General features: G+C 37.7%; 1 protein-coding gene across 1 annotated transcript; it reads left to right on the top strand.

Annotated features, from left to right (window-relative positions):
- Window positions 1-10,714: 10,714 nt before the first annotated feature.
- On the top strand, window positions 10,715-18,295 carry barhl1b (BarH-like homeobox 1b). The gene is made up of 3 exons (XM_038268353.1): window positions 10,715-11,875; window positions 13,797-14,019; window positions 17,833-18,295. Exons 1-3 carry the CDS (start codon window positions 11,422-11,424, stop codon window positions 18,137-18,139), a joined length of 984 nt encoding a protein of 327 aa, XP_038124281.1. The 5' UTR covers window positions 10,715-11,421; the 3' UTR covers window positions 18,140-18,295.
- The last annotated feature ends 4,833 nt before the right edge of the window (window positions 18,296-23,128 follow it).

Below are 23,128 nucleotides of genomic sequence, written 5' to 3'. Positions count from 1 at the left end.
TATGATCGATGCAAACAGTAACTTTTAAGCAGAGCGTGCATTAGGAGAAATGGGCTTGTGCATGCTCTTACACGCTTTTAGTAAGCCGTCCCTCTTGGGAGTGGGTACAGGGTTGTGCATGGGCATATTTTTTTAAGTGGAGAGGGTGGGTCTTTTCAAAAATTCTTGAAGATCCTCCAAAATGCCTTTAAGCTTATTCCTTCCTTTACATTGACTTTGAAGACCAATTAAATAAAACTTTGAGGAAAAGAAGGAGGTTTGCATCATTTTTCATCATAATAAATGTCGTGACCTTAATGAAAAGAGTTGAATGGTAAACTACAGCTTTGGGACTTAGGAATTAAGCTAACTGCTAACTTTGGTAACTTCAAAAACACCAAAATAACTATGTTCCTGTAACTGTTGATAATAAAACAAATTTATCTTTAAGCTCAAATCTATTAACATTTAGGTTGGTTATTATTAGAATTTCAAAATCTGAGAGTACTCAGATTTTCTTGGAAAGAGTGTAAGTAACAAATTAGTTGAATTAAACATTTAATGATGTACCATGATCTGTTACATCCTTAGCTTTTCCTGTAAGCTCCTAATGGACTTCAAGGCTTGGGGATTTTAGGTCAAAGTGAGTGAAAGTTGGCCGTGGATGAGGGAGCTGGCATTCCTCATGAGGGACGTTTATGATGGATGCTCCTGGCTGCTCGTCCTCTGCCTCCCCACATCCCCTCTCCATTGGCACCACACTCACCTCTCCAACCTCTTGCCACATCCCTCCATCCCCTCTTATCCTCTGACCAGATGTGTTCATTGAACTCTGTCAAAAATAATAAACTGCTAGCTGCAAGGGCCATGTGTGCTGGGCCGACAGCACAGGGCAGCGAGGTGATAACATAGGCAGATCCATGAGAGGACCTGAAACAGATTAATGTTAGTGGTTTATTCCAAAATATTTACATTTTATGAGTAAAAAAGCAGAAAAGAATAGTATGCTGATGTATTATAGCAGTAAATAATAGCTTCAGTTTAACAGCTTAACAAGTTGGTAGAAAACCCCCCACAGGTGAGTTTTATTTTTTACAAAGGGATTTCATTCAGCTCAGTTCATTTAGAAAGCTTCTTTGGTTGAAAAATTTAGTTTCTCTTATTTCACATATTAATTTATCCTATTTACTCACCATAAATGTTTTCACTCAGTCTGTTTCACCTGCAAGGCCACACAATTCCCCTGTGTGAACATGTTTTTAGACCAAACCGACCTTCTTCCCATAACAAACCAGTTTTTTTTCCTCAAGCTTTATTCATACAGTAACATTTAACGTTACTGTTTAACCAAAGTTTCTGTAATTTGTTTTGACTCTGACAACTTTCCATTATTGTAAGTAGGGGAAGGAATGCTGCACAGGAAGAACAGGGCTGATTACCAGGGCTGTATGATGAACTGTTCTCTCTTTGCAAAGATATAAATATAAAGTGTCGAACGAGTGAAATCCATTAATCTGTTTATTCAAGTGGAGCAAATAGTTGAATACTTTTTTCCCACTACACTTCAATCCATTAAATAATAGACAAATACATTTAAATATAAGCCTAGAATATATTCAAACCTTCCAGTACAGAGTCAGATCCAAACAGTACTTTTTTATTCAAACCAATAATAATATACATTCTTAAAATGTCAGTTCGTAAACAGCTGCCTGTACTGTATAAGGAAGCCTTGCAGATTGCATAGAGTCATTGCGTTTGATGAGATCTTCACCCTGTTAAAGCATGTGGGGAGAGTGGAGAGGAATTACCTGATTTTAGAGTCAAATGCTTAACATGGCTAAAAAACTCAGGTGGATTTTCTATGTGAAAGAAAATTCAGAGATGCAATAAAATTAGTGACAACACTGATTCCATCAAAGTGTTTTTTCAAAGAGACAGAGAAAAACTGTTCCAGCTAAAGCTGAGTGATAAGAACAAAACTTATATCACGATTCTATGTCATTTACTGAATGTTTTCTACCTGTTGACTTATGCAATTTTAAATAAAATATAGTTTGGGAGATGACTAAAATGAAAATAAAAACGAGGGAGAAAATATGATAACTATATTTATTTTATTATGAAAACTGTCATTAACAAACAATTAATTCTCTTAAGAACTTCCTGACTTTGTGGATCGACAATGACACGTTATCAAGAACCATTTTGTTATTTTTTTAGGGGACCCAAATGCAGAAAAGGAAGCTGAGTGATTTCTTGCAGATTAAATAACCAATGGTGGCAAAAAGCATAAATCCAGAAATAAAACAGGAACCAGAACAAAGGGGGACACATGAGTTTAAAGGAAGGAATAAAGGAATAAAGAGAATCCAGCAAACAGTACCTGTAGAGGAGGAGTATAAATGCCAAACAGAACAAATAATTGAGTAATCAGCAGATTGGGAGCAGGTGTGGACAGAATAATCTAGAAGGGAGCTGGGGGAAAGGAGACTGGCACTAGGGGGCAACAGAGAGTAAACAAGAAATACATCAGAACTCAAATACAAGCAGAAAACAAATGGAAATGAAAACCAATAAACTAGAAAACACAGAATGACAAATCAGAGTGTATCTGAAAACTCAAAAAGGAAACCTAAACAGAAACCCTCCCAAAAAAGAAAATTAAGTGTAGGGAACTTTTTACAATCTGTATTCCGTCTTATTAGACGGCTTCTGTGACCCTACATGTTTGGTTGATCTTATTGACTTTCAAAACCACACTCTATTTGTGGCATTTTGTGCTTCTGTATCTGTTTCCGTAGTTTTTCAGCACTACTTCCAAGAAAACATAGGCATAGGGACAGTTTTAGCCAATATGACAAAAAAGTGATTTTTAAAAACTTACAGACTTCAGCTTTAATAGGAATGAAAAATAGTGAACACATACTTACGTGTAGAATAACTCTATCAAACTCTATCATTTCCGTCAACGTGTCTTGGAAACAGACAGAAAAAAACAAAAGGAAGTAAGCAGGATAAATCTACCTGAAACTTGCTTTCTAGGGGGGAAAATGAAAGAAATCAGGAAGTAAATGACATCACTGGCAATTCTAGCAATTTGTCCAGCAAATAGTGACAGAAAAAACCCAGAGGGATCGTACCCAAACGACTTCCAATGGAGCAAAGAATTGGACCTAAGGTGCTTTTTTATTGGAAAAACAATAAACAGAACAAAAAGTTAAATGCAGCAAAACGTTACATTAAATTTAATAGTGTCTTTGCTGAGAAGTACTTTCTATAAAAAAAGAAAAAAGATTACTTATGTATTTAGGTTATTTTCAGAGGACAAATACAGGCTAAAGACATGCCTGGAAAATGGGATGGTTTATGCTACCTTGTGCAGATGATGTAGCACAAAATGTTAAACAAATTACTCCACATTTTTATTCATATGCAAATATGTCAAAGTTCAAATTAATTTAGCTGCTGTTTTTATATAGAATCAGCTTTAGAAGAGCAGTTGCACAAGTTAAGTTTCTGTTGGTAAGCTCAAAGAATGACAAACTCTGCTAAAAGATTGAACCAAAGTCAGTTCTAGATGATGAAAAGAAAATCGAAGGACCATAAGAAGAAGAGGAAGCTGTGTTTCATTCTGATGTTGCTGTTCACTGAGGCCTCCTGGGACAGAATCAAAACCTGCTTCTCCTCAATCCCTCTTAGCAGGGGCGCCCGGTGACCACTAGCCCTCCAGGGAGCTGCCAGATGAGAGCCAGGATGGCAAGGCATGGCAGAGATGAGGCAGGCCGTCCACACTGATGGCTGGAGTGATGATTTCCTTCACAAACACAGACACGAACGCCTCCTCCAACCTCCCCGTGGCCCTTGCCCTGCAGGCAACACACACTCTCTCTACCTCACACACACACACATATCGTGGTTAGGCCTCCAATTAAATCAAAAGTGGTTTGTTTTTATTGGTCTTTTGCGCTGACAAGTGGGCTATCATTCTGACGGCTCTACCTGTCAGTGAGCAGCTGAAAACCCTCCGTTGACAATGCCCAATGCTTCCAATTAGGGGAGAATCAGACTCCTGGTGCGCTAGCCATCCTTCCACCCTCCCCCCTCCTCCAGGCCCACCTTCCCTCCCTCTTTTCTTCTGCACTCACTTCACAATCCTCTACAATTCCCCACTCCTTCCCTCTCACTCTATAAAGTCTACCTCCTCCTCCTCCCATCCTTTTCCCCCTCTCCAGGAGAAGGGGGTCTGTCTCCGCTGCAAATTACCGACACAAAACGAAGGTGGTGGCGGCAATGGCGCAGGGAGCTGCCGGTCCAGGGGCCCTGTCAGCATTAATGAGACGATGAAGGTTTATTTTGCCCGCATGCATGTGCTAAATTCTTTCTTGTGTGACAGCTGACTGGGAAATGTGAGGGTTAACCTTATAAAAGATTCAGCGGGTTCTCATTATTTTCTGTCAACTCCAGTAGCCTACCTGATGGCATTAAGGTGCATGATTTGCATCCCTGACTGGTCCGAGGTTCAGCACCAGCTCCAGAATCTTCTTTCCTCACACCCCCTCCATGTTTTCTGCCTTTTTATGCCTCGATGCTGTTTGTTTGTTGTGAGGAGTCATCCTTTTTACATGCCTACCCGACGAAAGACGCGCTTTCCTCCATGCAAAACGATAGAGATGCCAAAGTTTATTCAAAGGCGACACCGATTTTTACAAAACATATCCAGATACACATTTAACACGTCTGCTCAGTGACGCAGGTAAATAAAAATGTATCTTTGTGGGTTTTTTTTCCCCCTTTTTTCTTCACCTAACCACAAAAAACAGGGGAGACTGGCAAGCCCAGCAGGCATTATTAGGGGGTATTATGATATAATGGAGAAGGGAGAAAGCAGAATGAAGCACAGGAATGCAGGTAAATTATTCACACTGACAGGTCAGTAATGTGATGAAACATGTTCCCCATATCAGTTGGTAAATTTTTCTTTTTTTAAAAGAAATTTAAAGCTAATCTAGACTTAAAGGTTCTGATTAAAATGTACATTTTTACCCAGACATTTACTCAGTCATTTTGGGTTTAAAGGTTTAAAACATCTGTTAAAAATTCAAAGCATACAACAAATAGGCCAATATCATTTAACTAATGTTAAATTTGTTGGAAACCATTTTTTCCCCACTCTTTCTAGGTTTCCTTATTTGTTCTCATTCAGCTTTTCATCACATCAGTCCATTTTCCCTGTCCCTGATGAAGACAAGCATCCCCACAGCATGATTCTTCCAGCTCTGTGTTTCATAGTTGGGATGGTGGTCTCTGTGTTAATAAAAGTGTTTTTGTATAATTGTTTAAAAAAAAAATTGGTTTCATCCAATCTCATTTTGCATGCTTGCAGTTAAATAATCTAAGGTCAACGAGAATGTTCCATATTCCACTGATGGCTTCTCTATTACCGTTCCCTCATAATCTACAGTCTTGGAGAACAAGACTAATATGGTGTGCAGATCTTCAACAGCAAACCTGAGCCTCATCCTTGGTCTCTAGTTAAATTTCTGATTACCTTCCCTTCTCGCTACATGCTCATAAAGCAAATCCTGCAAAGTCAATGACGCAATGCACCGGCTACAGTAGATTTCCTTAGATAGAAAAGTTTTAACCAATCTGTATTATTTGACAGAATTGTCTCTGTAAAGTGCTTTAAGATGACATGTGCTGTGAACTGTTGCTATATAATCCAATGTAATTGAAACTGAATTATTTGTAAAACATATTATGCCAATGATTTTTTCTTTCCCTTGACAGTTATACATTACTTAGTGATGATCGATAAAGTACAGCCCATAATAGAGTACATTGAGATTTGCGTATTAATATAAAAAAACGTCAAAAAAGGTTAATGTGGTTTAATATTATGGTAAGAGATGGCAGCTCTGCACCAAAATGTGTCTCAGTTGAAGGTTTAGGTTATGAGGAGCAGTTCGGAGGGAGTGAGAACTCCGGCAACTGGTCAATTATTCGGTGATACTATCCTAGTTTCTCCTCTTTAATGTGGATCAATAACAAAGTGTGTGTGCTGCAGAGTGTGAATTGGCTCTTACACTCTGAAAACACTTCCAGGAAGAAGAAATGGATAAATAAAAATTGGGCTTTACTTGACAAGAGGGACCCTCGTTTAAAGCAGCAGCAGCAGCATGAGCCAAATCATTACACACAAACTAAATTCACACACATCCACCCCCTCACACACTCCCACACAGTTACAGGTTTGGCTGTCTGGCTGCTACTACAAATAAACTCGAAATCCTAGGGATTTGTAAAGTTTTCCCGAAGCATATAATTTAGGACTGAAATTAAGCAACATTTGGCTCACGCTTCTATTAAAGATAAGTGATAAATCCAAAAAATATACAATTTACAATGTTTTTATATTCCTTCCATCCATCCATCCATCCATCCATCCATCCATCCATCCATCCATCCATCCATCCATCCATCCATCCATCCATCCATCCATCCATCCATCCAGTAGGGAGGTCCAGACGTCCCTCCCCCCAACCATTTGGGCCAGCTCCTCCGGGGGAATCCGGCACTGTTTTTATATTCATTTTGTTCTATTTTGTCATTCCTTAGCTCTGAATGTAAAGAAATAAAACCAAGCTTCAAAATGTGTTTTTCCCAGACTCTTTTTTCCAGACTTTCGGAACTTTATAAAAGCATAAAAACAAAGAGCTTTATAAATAGGATTTATTTTCCGTCTCACTATACCTGACAGATTTATCCGTCTGCCATAATTAATATTTTTGTTGTCATTTTTCAAAACACGGGTTGCCTATTTCAATATTTGTGGTAGCAAAATATAGTCCTTTAGGCTAACGTAGTCATAATAGTGTAAACAATGGATATTGTTTCATGTCAAGTTTATTGATGAAATAATGAAAACTTGAATCTAAATTAAAAATTTACTGTTACCACAGAATATGGTCAGATTCTACAATCTCAAAATAAGAAAATCATATCAAGAAAACAACCTTAAACCTGCTTTATGGTGAGACTGTGACAAAAAGAAACAAATGCAGGAAAAAAAAAGGTACCTTGGAATGCATTAGGTTTCGGTCACCAAAACCGAAACCTAATATTTAAGTTTATTATTAAAACATGATTTGAAAATGAGATATAATCAGTTTAGATTCGTTTAATCTCAAGATGGTGATGTCATAACTCCATCATGCATGTTTAAAATTGCATGTTGTAATAGCAGGATAATGACAAAATAATGCAAGTTTGATATTTCATTATCAAAATAAAGGAATATTTTCATCTGAAGATAACAAAAACAGAGGTGGCTAAAATGAGCTTCCAGACTCTGTTATCAAAAGATGTCACTGAAACAATTGTTAACAATGCTGTCACAATATCTTAAGATACTACAATGAAAAAGAAATGTACAAAAAGAAAACATGTTTCAGATTGTGTTATCTCAAGATTATGAGATATTTCTATTGTTTTATCAACTAAATGAGATGCAAACAATCAACATTAAGTATTAAGAATTATAACATGGCACAATGAACTACAGTTGTAACAAGCTGTCACTATCTCAAGTAAGCAAAACAGTAGACTATGACCATTACTGAGCCTGAGATGCTAAGGATTGTTTTTATCAGATCATTTCCATGATAGCAATTGGCTAGAGATACTTAAATCTCAAAATAAAGTATCTCAATTTTAAATGGGAAACATAAAATACTAACTGTACTTGTTATTTAAAACAATACCTGAACGTAATGGGATTAGGAAGTACAATTAGAGACAAAAGTAACTTTTTAGAATCCCAAGATGAAGAGTCAGAGCTTGATGGTTGTAACTTCAAAGAACAAGGTCTGACTTGTGTTGTGACAAAGTGATAATGCAATGAAACCAATAACATGACCAGCTGGACAATATAAAATAGTAATAATACAACAAGCTTGAGCTCTTGTTATCTTCAAATAATCACATAATCAAATTGTTGTTTCTGAAAATTGTGTTACTAGCAGATCTGAATAAATCCACTCTGAGATTTTTATGTTGTTATGTTTTTATATAAAGATATGGAACAGTAAAGTTTCAAAATACTGCAGCAATTAAACTGTTGTCCCGAAAAAGTGCCAGAGGTCTTGTTATATCAAGATAATGAAGTAATTAAAAAGAAACTAACAAAAGCTCTTAGTAGAGATTTTGGTTTCTTGTGGTAATGACACAGTAATCCTCAAGGCACCATTATCTCTTCATAAGACATCAAAACTTTTATTGTGACAAAAAGTATAGCAGCTTGAGATGTAATTCTTAAAAGTAGGAATGAGAAATGTTGCTGTAACAACATCCCTCAAGTTCATGCAGATGATGAGATAAAGAAACCGTTATTATAAATATATAATACGATTTTTTTATTGTAGGATACATTTTAAAATGTGTTATTTATTGGTCAAATGAAACAAATAAACCATACTTGTAACAATCTGTCTGAATAAAACATCCTAAAAAGCAAATGACAGAATTACTGATAATAACTTAGATGCACCTGAATTACTAGAAAAATAAATAAATAAATAATGCAACTGTTTTTGATATTTACTTAATCATATTTAGTTACTTTCACATAATTTTTTATGTAAGCAGGGTAGGACATAAAACAATTGTGTTAAAGTAAATAAATATGACTAAGTAAATGCCAAAAGCGGGTGCATTACTTTTGTCAGGGGCTTTTACTATTTATAATGCAATAATACAAAACTGAATGCAAAAAAAGAGAGAAATGAGTGAGAATCACAATAGTTCTGACCTGTATGAAATATTTAAAACATCAGTTAGATCTTTTCTCAAATCCGAATCTAAAATTTAAAACAAAAAATGTGCAGAAAACAGAGTATACATTTTTCAATATTTTGCTTGCAGCATTAACATTTTATGCTTTCATTGAAAAAAACAACAACACAAATATAATACATAAATATGAACGCAAATTAAGCAGGAGTTTGAGGCATCTCCAAGTTTGAGAGGCCATATGATGATCACAAAAAGGAAAAAGTCAGTTGAACCAGCTTATGATTAATTCAACAGAACTTTAACTGGAGCTTGAGTACGCAGGGACAATGAGGATAAAAAGAGGAGGACAAAAAAAAAAAAAAAACATTGAGAGGAGGCATCAAACCACTGCTCCCTGTTTCATGCCCCAGCAGAGGAGAAAGAAACAGCTAAGTCAGAGTGGGTGTGTGTAGCCTTGTTGTCCCCGCCTCGTATGTGACAGCTTGCAGCCGTGATGGGACCCCATGGGAGCGGGCAGCGGATTCACTAACCTGCCGGTGTCTGAGAGGCCGACGCGCGCCTCCAATCTGGTGGTCACATGGGGTGGAGGAGGAGGTGTGTTTGTGTTGGTGATAATGGTGGGGGTGTCGATGATAATGGGAAGGGGGTTACTTAGATTATTAGGGTGCTATAGAGGCCGATGCGCGGATCAAACTGCTGTGTGGGATGGAGCACAATGGCATTTCACGCATATTAGGGAGACAATTGGGCAAAAATGGCGCTTTGACGCCTTTGAATCACGCTGCTTGAACTTTAGTTCGCGATTTTTAAAGACTATTAAAAGTTATTTCCAACTATCAATTCCCTGCATGACTTCACCGGTTAACAATTGGTGGCAGAAAGTTTTTTTTTTTTTTTTTTCCTGACTTATGGGTTAAAAAAAAGTGTAGAGAAATAATCGGATTTGTGAAAGAAGTTTGACCAAACTCACTTTATTGAAATAAAAAAAAAACTTGTAAATGGACCAAATGTGCCAAATTGAAAGGTTGAATTACCAACACAGAATGACAGCTATATAAAGAAACAACAGTCTGCAACAGTCTGAAATAAAACAAAAAGTTTGAAACATATTTTTGGTTTTCATTGATTAAATTCACTTTTTAAATTCGATATTGCAAGAACAGGTATAATACCTGAATAAATAAAGACACAGATACATTCCAGTAATGACGATGTAGCAATAGCACAAGACAGAATAACCTAAATTATTTTTCAAAACCATTTTTAAAATGAGTAATTATAATTTATTTGATCTGTACTATATTCTAAATAAGAACAAACATTTAAAGCCTTTTAAAAAACAAAAATGTTACGAAAATACCACATACACCAAAGTATTGTTTTAATTCGTTTATATTACATAAAAACAAATTAAATATGTTACTCATAATAATCATGATAATAATAAATCCATTTGAAGCTAATTGAAAATACGATCAATACAAACAAAAAATGGGAACGATTGAATAAAAAACAACAACAACAACAAATCAACAGACAGCAGATGCTAAAATGTGAAGCACTGAAAAGAAAAATTTGAGCAAGGAGGATCCTTCTTCCTTTTTTAGGAGGTGGGAAACAGATCCTGTGAAAGAAGAAGGGAATCGAGGAGAAAAAGAGCGAGCCGCTCCTCATGATAACCCCATTATGAGTCTCATCAATGATGTAATGAAAGCAAACAGTGTGAAAATTGCCTGTAAACAGTTGGATCTGAGTCTCCTGATGAATTCACTGTCTCTTTTATCAAAGTGAGGATGAGCCAGAGAGGAGAGGACAGAGGGAGAGGTAGGAGGGGAGGAATGGGGAAGGAGGGGAGGTCCACTTCCAGTTCCCCTCAGCCAATCAAGGCTTGTCACAGGGGACTCACGTGGACGAGTCGCTCTTAAAACCTAGCCCCTGACTTTTCCTCAAGTTCAATTTTTTGGGATTCCCTCCCACCCTAGCCGCATCAAGTCGCTTTTACTTTTCCAGTTGTCACTATTTAACCCAGTTTATCTCTCCCTTTTCTTTCGTTTTCTTTTTTTTTTTTTTAACTCTGCGGCGCGCTTCCTCTTCTGGCTCTTTCTCACTTTAACAACAGCTCTGGACTCTTCTCTCACTCAACTTAAGCATTTTAAATCGCCTTTTAGCTGCTCTGCTTCAAAGGAATGCCACCGGTTTCCCAGAAGATTCTCCGGTAGGGGAGCTGAGAATCCTGCGCCGGTCCCTGTCCATGGTGCTGAAGCGCACTAAGCAGAAGACTCCCGCTGCTGCTGCAGAATTTCCTCCTCATCAGGAAGCGGCTCATCGCCCTGCATAGACTTTTTTCTTTTTCTTCTTCTTCTTTTTTTTGTGTGTGTTTATTTAAAGTCGAATCGCTTGTTGTACCAGCCGCGCTCTCACAAACAAGAAAATCGGATAAACGGACGATTTCTCTTTTAATTTCAGCTGGAACTATTTCCCTTTAAAGAGCCAATAGGGAAACTGGAAGTAAAACGGATGAAAATAAGCAACAACGGTGCGTTTCCAGGATCGACGTCCAAGATAAATAATCTTTCTTAGAATAAAATTGACACGTACTACCAAATGGTCATTTAAAGAAAAAATAATTAAGGCCTCATCGGAACAATGGAGGCGTCCGCCAATGGGTCTAGTTTCGGCATCGACTCACTGCTGTCACACCGGCCCGGGAGCCCGTTGTCTAAGGGGGACGGCCTGCTTCCTGGGGAGTGCCGCTCGCCCCTGGAGTTCAGCCCCAGGTCGGACGTGGAGAGCGGCTGCTCGTCTCCTCCGTCGCCCCGGAGAGAGTGTGTAGAGGACGCTGCCCAGAGACAAGTGCACGGCGCGGGACTGCCGCCGCACCTCCAGCACGCACAGATCTCCGCGGGCGCGCAGCAGCGAACCGTGACCTCCTCCTTCCTCATCAGGGACATCCTGGCGGACTGCAAACCGCTGGCCGCCTGCGCGCCCTACTCCAGCAACGGACAGCCGACGCAGGAGGCCGGCAGGCTGGCCTCCAAGATAGCGGATGACTTCATCGAAAAGATCCACAGCAACTCATCGTCGGACAGCGAATATAAAGGTAAAAACTCCAATTTATTGTTAAAGTATACGTAACTATTTTACAATTATCTATTTTTGAATTATTTCGATTTTCTTTCATCTTTGCAAATATATTTTTACTTTTTAAAGTTGACCTATAGGTTGGAAACTTTATTTTAGTGAAATGCAAAGAGGATCCTGCAACAAAGAAAACTAATAAATGCATTAAATCAATTTAAATCTAAAACGACTTGTTCTATTTGATTAATTTAATAAAAAGAAAAAAACGCAAACTGCTACGTTTTAATTCAGGGTTTATAATTTTCTATTTGTATAATATTTATATATCATTCATGTGATATATATCACTTATATTTAAAGTGTAGGTATTTATACATTTATTGTTGGGGGGTCTTGACACAGTCTCTAACTTATTTTTTATCTGGTCTTTGAACTCATCATCCTTGAACTCATTAAATTTCCAATCAGGTCTCTTTTCATGTGTGCGGCCGCTTCAAATTACATCGGAATATCCTGTTCTGATGACGAGGAAGAAGAAAACTAGCAGGGAACGGTGGAGATGACAGGCTCGCCTACAGATAAATCCCATCAAGGCTCTCTGTTTCCAATCATGTCAGCAATAACACACATGTCACCTCCGCTGACAGTTTATTAAAGCTATGGCTGAAGAAATTAGTCATACTAAAGAAACGCATGCAGCCCACCTCACCATGTCATTAATGACAACATTTTAATTATATATAAACAATTCGTTATAATTACATGTTAGTTTGTGATATTTATCCGGTGGTATAATTTATTCCCAAAATTGAGGAATTATTATTTTTATTTATGTCCACATCTTCATCCGATTTGCTAATTATTAACCGATTTATTGGATTACTGATTGATAAAGGCAACAACGCGCACCTTTACTTTGATATTGCCGCCCGGATTGTCTCGCGGATTTGATCCAATTTGTCCAATTTTGGCGCTCTAATCAGATGTGTGAGTGAGCGCGGCTCATGATTTCCTTCCTTTCTCTGTGAAGTTGTGCCGGCCGCGCGTGAAAGGCTGCAGTCCCATCCCCTCGTGGCTCAATTAGGGGGATTATTATGGCGTTGCTTCCTGTGATGACTCCACTATTGAAGATCTCTCGCCGCGCTCGCTTCTGCTCGGTTTTCTCTCCCTTAGAATGGATTACAAGTAATCATGTATAGGATTTCTATGCACTGACACCACTCCACCAAGGACAAAGACTGGCGGCTCAGCGTGGGGGGAAGTCAGATTTGAAATATGCATATTGGAAGAGTTTTTCATAACAATTTAAGGCCAAATCAAACAGCCCGACGGTCTGTAAAGATGCTTTGCGCCTTTGCGCATTTCCATTTTTGGGAAAATGTTAGTCGTTGTCACTTTGGTAGCCTATACCTAAATACAGGCGTTTTTTTATATTATTATAAGAATAATAAAAGTAATTTTAGCAACAACAAAAAAAAAATAAAAAAAAAATAAAAAATTTAGGCAGGGGTTGCTTCTTCAGTGCACTGATTTCAATCAAAAAGAAATATATGTTTTATATACCAACAATTCTCAACACAAATTAATTTAAAGAGCGATTATAATAAAGAGAGAACAAAATCTAGAAAAGCGCAAAAGCACACAAAAGCTAGATTACATAATCAAATTACACCAATACTCACATCCAATCAGAACAAATAATATATTTAAATATTAATATATTTTAAATTCCCTGAGGCTTATTTACACCCGGGCATATGCTACGACTTTATCTTCAATGTGGAAATTCCTGGCAAAAAATGTAATATTCTTAATTGGATAGATTTTTATCTATTTTTTAAAATAATTTTTATTGTTTAATTAATTCAAAATATCTCAGCTCTTAAGTGGTAAATTTGACCCTCCAATTTTCTTTCCTTCCTTGCTGTTTTTCCGAACAGTAAAAGAGGAGGGGGACAGGGAGATCTCCAGTAGCAGGGACAGTCCCCAGGTCCGGCTGAAGAAGCCCAGGAAGGCCCGCACGGCCTTCACCGACCATCAGCTGGCGCAGCTGGAGCGCAGCTTCGAGCGCCAGAAGTACCTGAGCGTCCAGGACCGAATGGAGCTGGCAGCGTCCCTCAACCTCACCGACACGCAGGTCAAGACCTGGTACCAGAACCGGAGGTGAGGATCCCACCACCGGTGGTGCTGACTGGTTTTAGACGGGGGCAGTTGGGGGGAGGAGAAAAAAGGGGGGATAAGCTGGTTTCTCACCCATAAACGAGGAGGTTTTGGTTTTTTTCATTGAGCTTCAGCCAGGAGGAAAAAGTTAATTTTCATAGCTGAGTCACATTGCCAGGGCTGATTTATCTGTTTTTTATTTCCATTAAAATCAGAACAAAAACATGATATTTTCCTTCTTTTTTCTTTTTTTCTGCGTCTAATTTGTATTCCACCAGTTACAAGTTATCAAATATAGCTTTTATAATAATATCAGTATAAATTGTTAGAACCTGTTATACAAATTCTTCCAACTGAAACTGAATTTCAGTCTTTGACTTAGTACACTGCCGCAAAGGGATTTTTCTTTTTTAGTTCTGGGTTCTCAAATGAAGGAAGGAGGGAATATTTGACTCGTTTTCTGAGGTATTATTTATTTTTTATAACCACTTTATGCTGGTTGGCTCTAATCTTGGTCCAATAACAAACCAGAGATACTCTAAGGGTTAAATAATTTTCTACATTGAAAAATATGTTTTTTATGCATTTGTGTGTTTCTGAATTTACCCTAAAGGGTAACATAAACCACTTTTAGAATAAAAGAGGAATATATTTTATTGTCCACATTAGGGATTTTCGGGTATTTCAGGTGAATTTCAGGAAATTGGAAGCATACACACAGGTATAGGAAATATGAAAATAAAATTAGAAGTAAGGGGAAATCTAAAGTATGATAAAATGCCAGTTTAATCAACTCAGATGAAGTTTCACCCCGATTTACAAATAAATACCAAACTAATTTGATATTATTGGTCCAAAATCTGGAAGAACTGAGTTAAAGAATATAACAAGATAAAAAAAAATAACTTTGTCATGTTACAGCATGAAGTTAACTGTTGAGGCAAGTCAACTGATTAAAAAGTAAAACCAATCTGTGCCCTAGATGCACAGTTTGAAACCATTTTCTTAATACCCATTCGAGTAACATTTCAGACATATTCTATTAAAAGTTATTCCCATAGAAGTAGGCCTTTATGACCTCCCACTCAGCTATAGTGCCCATTAAGGGAAAAACATACAGAGCAAACATATTTCATACAGTCTCAAATTAATTTCAATAGAAAACAATATAATTCAATATTTCTTGTCTGGAATAATTTACAAGAATAAAAGCATATTCTAGTGATGAAATCATATACCTATAATTTTATGTTTTATTTCACTTTTGAAAAGACAAGTAAAATAGAAAGAATAACAGCAAGGAGGTTAACTACACCAATGATTACTTTTCTGTTTTTATCAAGTTCTTGATTATCTATTGATGACCCAATCACAAGCAGAGACTCTCTGCTGATTAACGAAGGTTATTTGTTTATAATTCAACTATGTGGATGCCCTTATTTGGTCACCCAATCTTTTTTTTCCCTTTTTAGACAAAAAAACATAGATGTTTCTTCACCATTGAATATAAATTCTACATCGTTTTGACAGATTCCTTGATTTGATGTTTTTAAATTTAGGTTTTGGCTGAGGAATAACTAACCAGAGAAAAGGCCAGTTAGAATATTTATTTTTAATTATTCTTTATTTCAGATTAAAACTATGGGTCCAAGAACTTTTACAAACCTATTATTTCATACAGTTTTTTAATCTTTGCATGTTAGCCATACGTGTTAGTTAGGCGGATCTAATGCGTCATCAGAGAGACAGGGTTCTTTATTTATCTCACAAAAAAAAGATAATACAACAACAAAAATAGGTTATTTTTTATCTTATCTATTCCGTCCAGATTAGGCCTAAACACCAATTGAATGTCAGGTCCTTCACCTGTGGCAAATCTTTAAAGCTTTTGAGACATCATAGTTTGACAACATTTCCAGAATGTATGGAGCTCATAAATTGAGACTAGTTGAAAAATGGGCCCCAAGTGGGATTTTTGTTGGGTTACATAAAACCCTCATGTTAATTAATGGTATATCCTATCAGGTCAACGCTTGGCAATTTCTATATATATATATATATATGTATGGGTTCTAGATGCATTATAGATACAAGAGGAAGCCGTCCTACATAGGGCCCCCATTGAATGCTGGTAGATAGAAGCCAAGTGTGAGGCTCACATTAGGCCCACTATGCTCATACACCCTGAAAAACCCAACTTAGGCTCACATACGCAATAACCCTAACCCTTTTGCTATCCATAACATTTCCAAGTTGTTGGGACCAAAGCTAAGTTCCCTTTTTAAATATGTTTTCAACAATGTTTGGCTTGGGGGGGGTTATTTAACTGGTAAATAGCCTACAGCTGTAAGCCTGAATTTGGAAGATTTGATTTCACTTCTTTTTCAAATCCTTTTCCATATTTTTAACCAATTTACGTTCCCCTGCTAAAGGCAGTTCTATAGCAAGAGATAAAAAAAGAAACAGACGAAACCCCATCATCAAGTTTTCAGACTTCCCTATAGACATTTCCATGGAGTTCCAACATTTACCAATGGGACCAATGTAACAGGTGAATATTATGGTTCAGATGTGATTGCCCTCATCTTTGTTTTTGGCCCCATGTTAGCAGTCTATCCAGGCTTGCTGTATAGACTCATCTGGGTAATTTTTGTGGACCCATATTTCTTGATCTGTTGTCCAATTTGAACAGCTTTCTTATACCCATATGAGATCCATCTAAAACCTGCTTGAATGCCCAACTCAATCTATTCAAGCCAAGCGAGTCACCAACACAAAGCCAACTGTGAGTCCAGGGTCACTTAGTGCCCATCCAGTCTAAGCAGCACCCATATGGGGTCTGAATTCACTCATATTAGCTGTACGGTGAGGCTGTTGGCTGGGCTTTAATATCCATGGATTTTTGATAATGGCCATTTTAGTTTGGGCAGAAGTTGTCTCCATTTGATCCAGATATGGTAGATAATGTGACTTTATTCTGCCCAGATTAAGTTTCACCATCCTTTGATGTTCGGCCTCTTTTGTCTCTTTTTCTAAGAAATTATCAGCCTGATTTTGATATCAACAGAAGTCCGAAGTCAAAGCATTTTCCTCTTTCACTTTCAGTCACAGTTTGACTCTTTTTCGAGAGTTCTGTAAATACAATTTTGCATAATTAGAGGAATTATAACCTACCAGAGGCCTAATTCATCCATTATTTTTATTCATGGTTTTAACTTTTGAATTTTCAGAAAAACCACAAAGCAGAAATGGTTTGCATTTTTTTCTTTTTTGGGAGGATTACCCTAAATGTTGCACAATGTTACACTTAAACATTTAGGATTACCCTAAATGTGACCCTCATCTTATTGGTCACATTTATGATTGTATTTATTAATGTCCATTACAGATTTAGGTTAGATTAACCAGGGTGCGCCTGTTTATTTTTTATTTATCTAACTCTCCTGAAGCTAAATGACATAAATAAATATAAAAACACAATTTGAGTCGGAGTTGCTCATGAATAATACATCGTTGCATGTGTGCATATTAATAATTCAAACAAACTACTATATCTACTCAATTATCTTCAGTATGAATTATTCACCTGCGCGGATTGCACGCTGGCAATCTGAAAGAGGTGTTTGGGTGTGAACACAAGTGGAAGGCTGGAGATTTGGGTGATTTTAAAACCAGAGCGGAGGGAAGGGGGTGAGGAAAACATTTCGTGTTTCTAATTGGATCCCAGGTTAACAGATGGGAGATATTTTGGAGTGTCAAACACAATCGCTGTCGGCTGCAGGAAGACTAAAAAGGGGCTGTTTTATTTCTCTCCAGGACAAAGTGGAAGCGGCAGACTGCGGTCGGTCTGGAGCTGCTGGCGGAAGCTGGGAACTACTCCGCCCTGCAGAGAATGTTTCCGTCCCCATATTTCTACCCGCAAAGCCTGGTGTCCAACCTGGACCCTGGGGCGGCCTTGTACCTGTACAGGGGGCCCTCGGCGCCCCCGCCGGCCCTACAGAGACCTCTGGTTCCGCGGATCCTGCTGCACGGCCTGCAGGGGGGTGGTGAGCCCCCTCCACCCCCACCGCCTCCTCTGCCCCCCATGTCCGGAGTGCTTCCCCGGCCCGCTCAGCAGCGGTGAGCTGGGCCCCCTGCTGACTTTCCTCTTTTCTTTTCAACACTTTGGACCCGTTAGAATAAGCAGGACAAATAAAGAGAAAAAGATCAAAGGACGAGAAACAGTTGGGCCTTTGTGGGTAAAAAACAGGACGGAACTGATCCGAAAAGACTAAAAAAAGAAAGACTTTTCTGTCTGTTTTTTTTTATTATTATTTTTATTTATAATTTATTTATTATTCAGGATGCAGTAAAGTTAAGTATTTATTTACACCCAGTTTCAGTATTCGGATTCCGGCACTTCGACTTCCAGCCAACTATTATTATTATTATTATTATTATTATTATTATTATTATTATTATTATTATTATTATTATTTGCAGGTAATATATGGATAAATGAGCAAACTTTCGCTTATAAATAAAAAGTAGTCGTTACATCCAAAGGAATATTTTTGTTTTTCATTCATAAGTCCTTTATGTGTAAATAAGAGATAAGAAGACTTTTGTTTGTTCGATCGTTTTGTCTCCACTTTAAACCAAACCGTTGGGATAACACATATATGGGGACAAAGGATGGACTGGATGTCGAGATCCACAAACCATGGTTGTTGCTGAATTATTAAGTCAAATTATTTATAGTTAAGACTGCGGTCTTATCCCCTACAGATCTTAAAGCATCGCCTTGGTGAGAGCTCGTTTTGTACCTTTATCGATAATCGATTAATCAGACTTGAGGCTGGCGCTCAGGTGGGCGCTGCCAGATGATTTGTTGACGTTGTGAATCATTTCTGTTATTTCATATGAAGCTGTGATAATAACTCCGTACTGTTCAGACTCTCCTTTATATTGGTGAACATGTATGTTGCAGATATCAACCTTGTGGAGTGATTTTGGTATAATTACATTTTTCAATTTCATTTTTTTTCTTCTTTTTTTTTTTAAGTTAATTTAGGCTCTTGAAAGAAGTTCCCTCCCAAAAAGTGGTGAAGTTTATTTTTTATCTTTGGATGAAGTTCACAGCAAAGGCTGGAGTGATTAAAAAAAATAATAAAATAAAACCAGAAAAATAATGGGGGGGGGGGGGGGGGGGGGGGTATTTGATGTAAAAGAGAATAACTTTTATAAATGTGGAAATAAAAAATGTCTTTCATTTAATGGCGCAAAACGCTTTGGAGTTTTGTGGGGACGAAAACTGTGTGGAATCAACATGTTTCTTTTTTTCTGGGATCAGATCTTAGAAAAAATATACATATATATATAGTTTGTGTGTATGTGTGTGTGTGTGTGCATATATATTAAGTTCTACTATAGCTCATTGTGAGCGCACAATTCGGACGTCAGTGATGTAAAAAAAAAAAGAAGTTAATTTTTAATGTGATTCACCCCCAATACTACAAATGTGCGAAAAAAGTGCAATCAAATGTCCCAGAATATGGAGTCCAAATTGTTCCCACTTTCCCAAACAGCAGCGACTCCGACCCTTTTCCATGAACAATGCAGGAAGCCGCATGAAATATTAATGTCATTCGTCGCAATTGTTTAAGTGCCTCTAAATGATCCCCATTTTGGAAAATTGATTGCTTCCATCCATGCAGTTCTTCCTTGAGAGGGTGCTAGATGCGCGCTCCAGTGCCAAACGGCTCCAACAGCTGGTGACCGGGCAGGAGCTGACTACAGACCGGGGATCAGAGCGAGAACAGCTGGTCAGCGGCGCCTCCTCCTCCCCCCTCCCGCCTCCGCCTCCTCTGTCCTCCAAGTCTGAGCGCACCCATATGATTCCTCCGCGGCGCGTCAGGGGTTAAAGGAGTTCAGGCTGAGGGACAAGGCTTGGCGTACAGGATGTTAACGATGAGACAAAAGACTTTAATAGGTTTTAATTGAAAGTCGATAATGGGTTTGATAGCCAGCTCCCCCTGCTGTCAGCCGCGCATGGCACCTGTTATCTGGGAGCCCCTCTCCTCCTCTTGGTATCTGATCGGGCCGTGAAACATCAGACTGACGGGCTGAGAACTTGCGCTTTTATCAGGCGGAAAATTGCATTAAAAACACAGCTAACTGCGCCAGACACTGACACTTGGATAGTGAGTCTGGTTCATGCATGCATGAAGTTTGGTGCTTTCAATGAAAAAGTTGCCATGGTGAAAACAGCATGTGGACATAAAAATGACCCAAAGAACACAACTGAGAACATGCAAACATGCATATAGCTAATGCCTTTTTCTTTAAGCCGCAGTTAAATCAATAGTGACCAACGCGTCTCAACCAAAGGTCTACTATAGGATCAGTGACTGCTGCAAACTGCAGAACTAAACACACTATAGTCATGGCATATAACAATATATAAAGTAGAAAAAAAATGAAAATATTAAAAAGAAAAGGGATTGAGAAATTATAGTTGAACTAAAATACAATACTATAACAAAGTAATGTCATTGAAATAGGATTTTATTTACATTAGTAGCTATATATATTTTTCTTCCTTCTTCGCTTTTAGTGTCCATCATGATTACTAGTGAGTTTAACGTTTGCTGAAGGTTTTTTTTGCTTTGTTTAGACAACAAAGGATTTTTGTTGGTTTGTTTGTTTTTCTTTACTTTTCTTTCTTTATTACCGTTCTTAACCAAATCAATAAAAAAAAATCAATCGGGGGCCATTTAGCTATATTTTGATTAAATGTTATTTTATATAAAATCTTATTTGTATGCTATTCATTTTGCTTCATTTTATTGCATAAACTGAAGGCGGTCATACTGTGTGGATGTTAGGTTTAGTTGGTTTTTTGGTGTAAGAAAAATCAAACAACCACCGAATGAAAAACAAAGTCAAATATTTTCTAGCACATTTTTAAACGATACATTTGTTTATAATTTTTTTTCGCCATTTCCTTTCTTTATTTCACAAATTTAAATGCAACTGGAAAACGCTTTCGTCAGTATTGACAATTTAATTGCCATGACAGATAAAGGCATCTTGGAAATTCCGCAACTTATTTGATTACTTTACGGTTACTTGCTTCTTTAGTTTATTCTTAAACTGAAAACAAGATGCCTGATGCCTGACCTGGAGCTGCCAGGATACCTGAAGCATCAAAACAGCACCTGCTGTATGTGAGGATAAAACAAGGACCCAGCAGCGTTAAAAAAAAAAGAGAAGAATTCACTTGATGGTAAGATCGGATAAAGAGTAGGAGGGGGAAATACCTCCCAACTTGCCAAAAGATCATTATATTCCCATCATGTGGATCCGTGACCGATTCAGATAACGACTGCGCATTTTCTTTTAATACTTGCAAAGTGCGCAGCTGATTATCGCAGGAATTGGGGCCCAGTGCGTCCTGCTTGATGACTCGGAGATTTTCCTTTTATTTCCATGTGAAAGGGGGTGCTGGTAAATCCCCCGGCTCTCAGCGCGGATTGTCCCCGGCTCAGGGTTAATGAAGTGCGGATGGAGTGTGGTTAAGATCCCGACAGACAAAAAAAAAAAAAAAAAGACAAAAAAAGAAGAAGACTTATACTCTGAGGATCAGTGACTCCTCCTAATCCAATGGACCTCTAATGATAATAATAATAATTCAAAGGAGAAACAAAAACAAGAACAAAAACCTTTTGATGAAATTAAGAGCGAATCAACGCCTGATTTGGATTGTTTGTTTTTATTTTTAATTTCAGTGTACCAGTGTGGCGGATCTGCATTAGATAATTATCCTTGTTGCATCATGTTTTTAAAAAGATCTACAAGGGAAGATAAAAAATAAATCAATTAAAATGTTCCAGAATAACATGGCCTATTTTATTTTTTTAGCCACAAATGAAAAAGGCATAATCTTACAGATTGGTGCAAAAAAAGGGGTTTAATGCTGTTTTTTATATCTGCTCTTAGTTGGATAGGAACAACATCTATGCACACATACCCACTGCTTTGCTCTATTTAGGTCATTTGGACAAAGGTTAAAAAACAAATGAATTTATTGGGGAAAGATTTGCACATAATATTTAATTTTAGCTCAAAAATATTAAAGCTACCTGTTATTGTTGGATTTCCCTTTTAGCATCACTGTGAATTTTATTGGCAGCTTTAAGCAAATCATTGTTAGTTTCTGATGCTTTACAGATTAGAAGAAAACCAAATGTATGACAATGCTTCCATATTTGTTGGGGGAAAAAGCAGAAAAAGATAGAATCAGTGAATTTGATGATCAAGTTGTGTGGTAGGATGAATTAGGGAGAGCACTGGGGGAATATGTTTGAAGGGGAAGGAAAAGGAGATCTAGTTCTTGCCTGGAGGTACGAGAGGAGGCCGTGAGCAGGAATGAAAGCCTGGTGGAGTGTAGGGGATATAACCCCACTAATCATTTCCCACAATATGACGGAGGAAAGAGGAGAAGAAAACATACAAACTTGGGTCAGGGGCGTCAGGATTGACATCCTGATCTCAGCAAATAATGAAAGCTTTCCTCTCGGATCACAGGGGGAGTTAGGGAGGAATACTGGAAGGAATATAGGAAGGGTTGGAAAGGGAAGGGAGGAGGTTTCTGCCTCACAGCCACACACACAGCCTAATGCATACTAGATTGTCCTATGTTACCAAAAAAACCAAACAAAAAATAACAATAAAACTGTTGTGGCTAGTTGACTTTTAGCTGTTTTTTTAAATCTACCTTTTAATAATAATTAAGGCCCTAAGGTCAGTTGTAACCAGATATATAACAAACAGGTTGTTCTTACTGACATTGAATTTGGATCAACTGTTCCAGTGTTGGGTCAGTTAGGATTGGCTAAATACCAAAAATAAGTAAGGTGATCTTTAAATATGGTCATTAATTAGGATAAATGTCTTTAGTATTTGCAAAGAATTGTCTTCTTAATTGTATTGCTTAGGGTCAATGTATTAGGAAGTCCAATTTATCCTCTAGTAAAAAGGCTCTGATAAAGTTTGGTTTGATATTTCAGAATAATTCTCATAAAAACAGCCTTACAATATGCTTCACGATTGGCACAATCTTCTCAGGTTT

This window comes from Cyprinodon tularosa, unplaced genomic scaffold (assembly GCF_016077235.1).
Source record: "Cyprinodon tularosa strain WSP-4 unplaced genomic scaffold, ASM1607723v1 ctg7, whole genome shotgun sequence".
NCBI classification, from domain to species: domain Eukaryota; kingdom Metazoa; phylum Chordata; class Actinopteri; order Cyprinodontiformes; family Cyprinodontidae; genus Cyprinodon; species Cyprinodon tularosa.
This window is presented reverse-complemented; position numbering and strand designations above follow the sequence as displayed.

Coding starts and splice junctions, on each gene's coding strand:
- barhl1b (XM_038268353.1), top strand. CDS start 11,422: ATGGAGGCGTCCGCCAATGGGTCTAGTTTCGGCATCGACTCACTGCTG. Junction 11,876..13,796: donor GTCGGACAGCGAATATAAAG/GTAAAAACTCCA, acceptor TTTTCCGAACAG/TAAAAGAGGAGGGGGACAGG. Junction 14,020..17,832: donor ACCTGGTACCAGAACCGGAG/GTGAGGATCCCA, acceptor ATTTCTCTCCAG/GACAAAGTGGAAGCGGCAGA.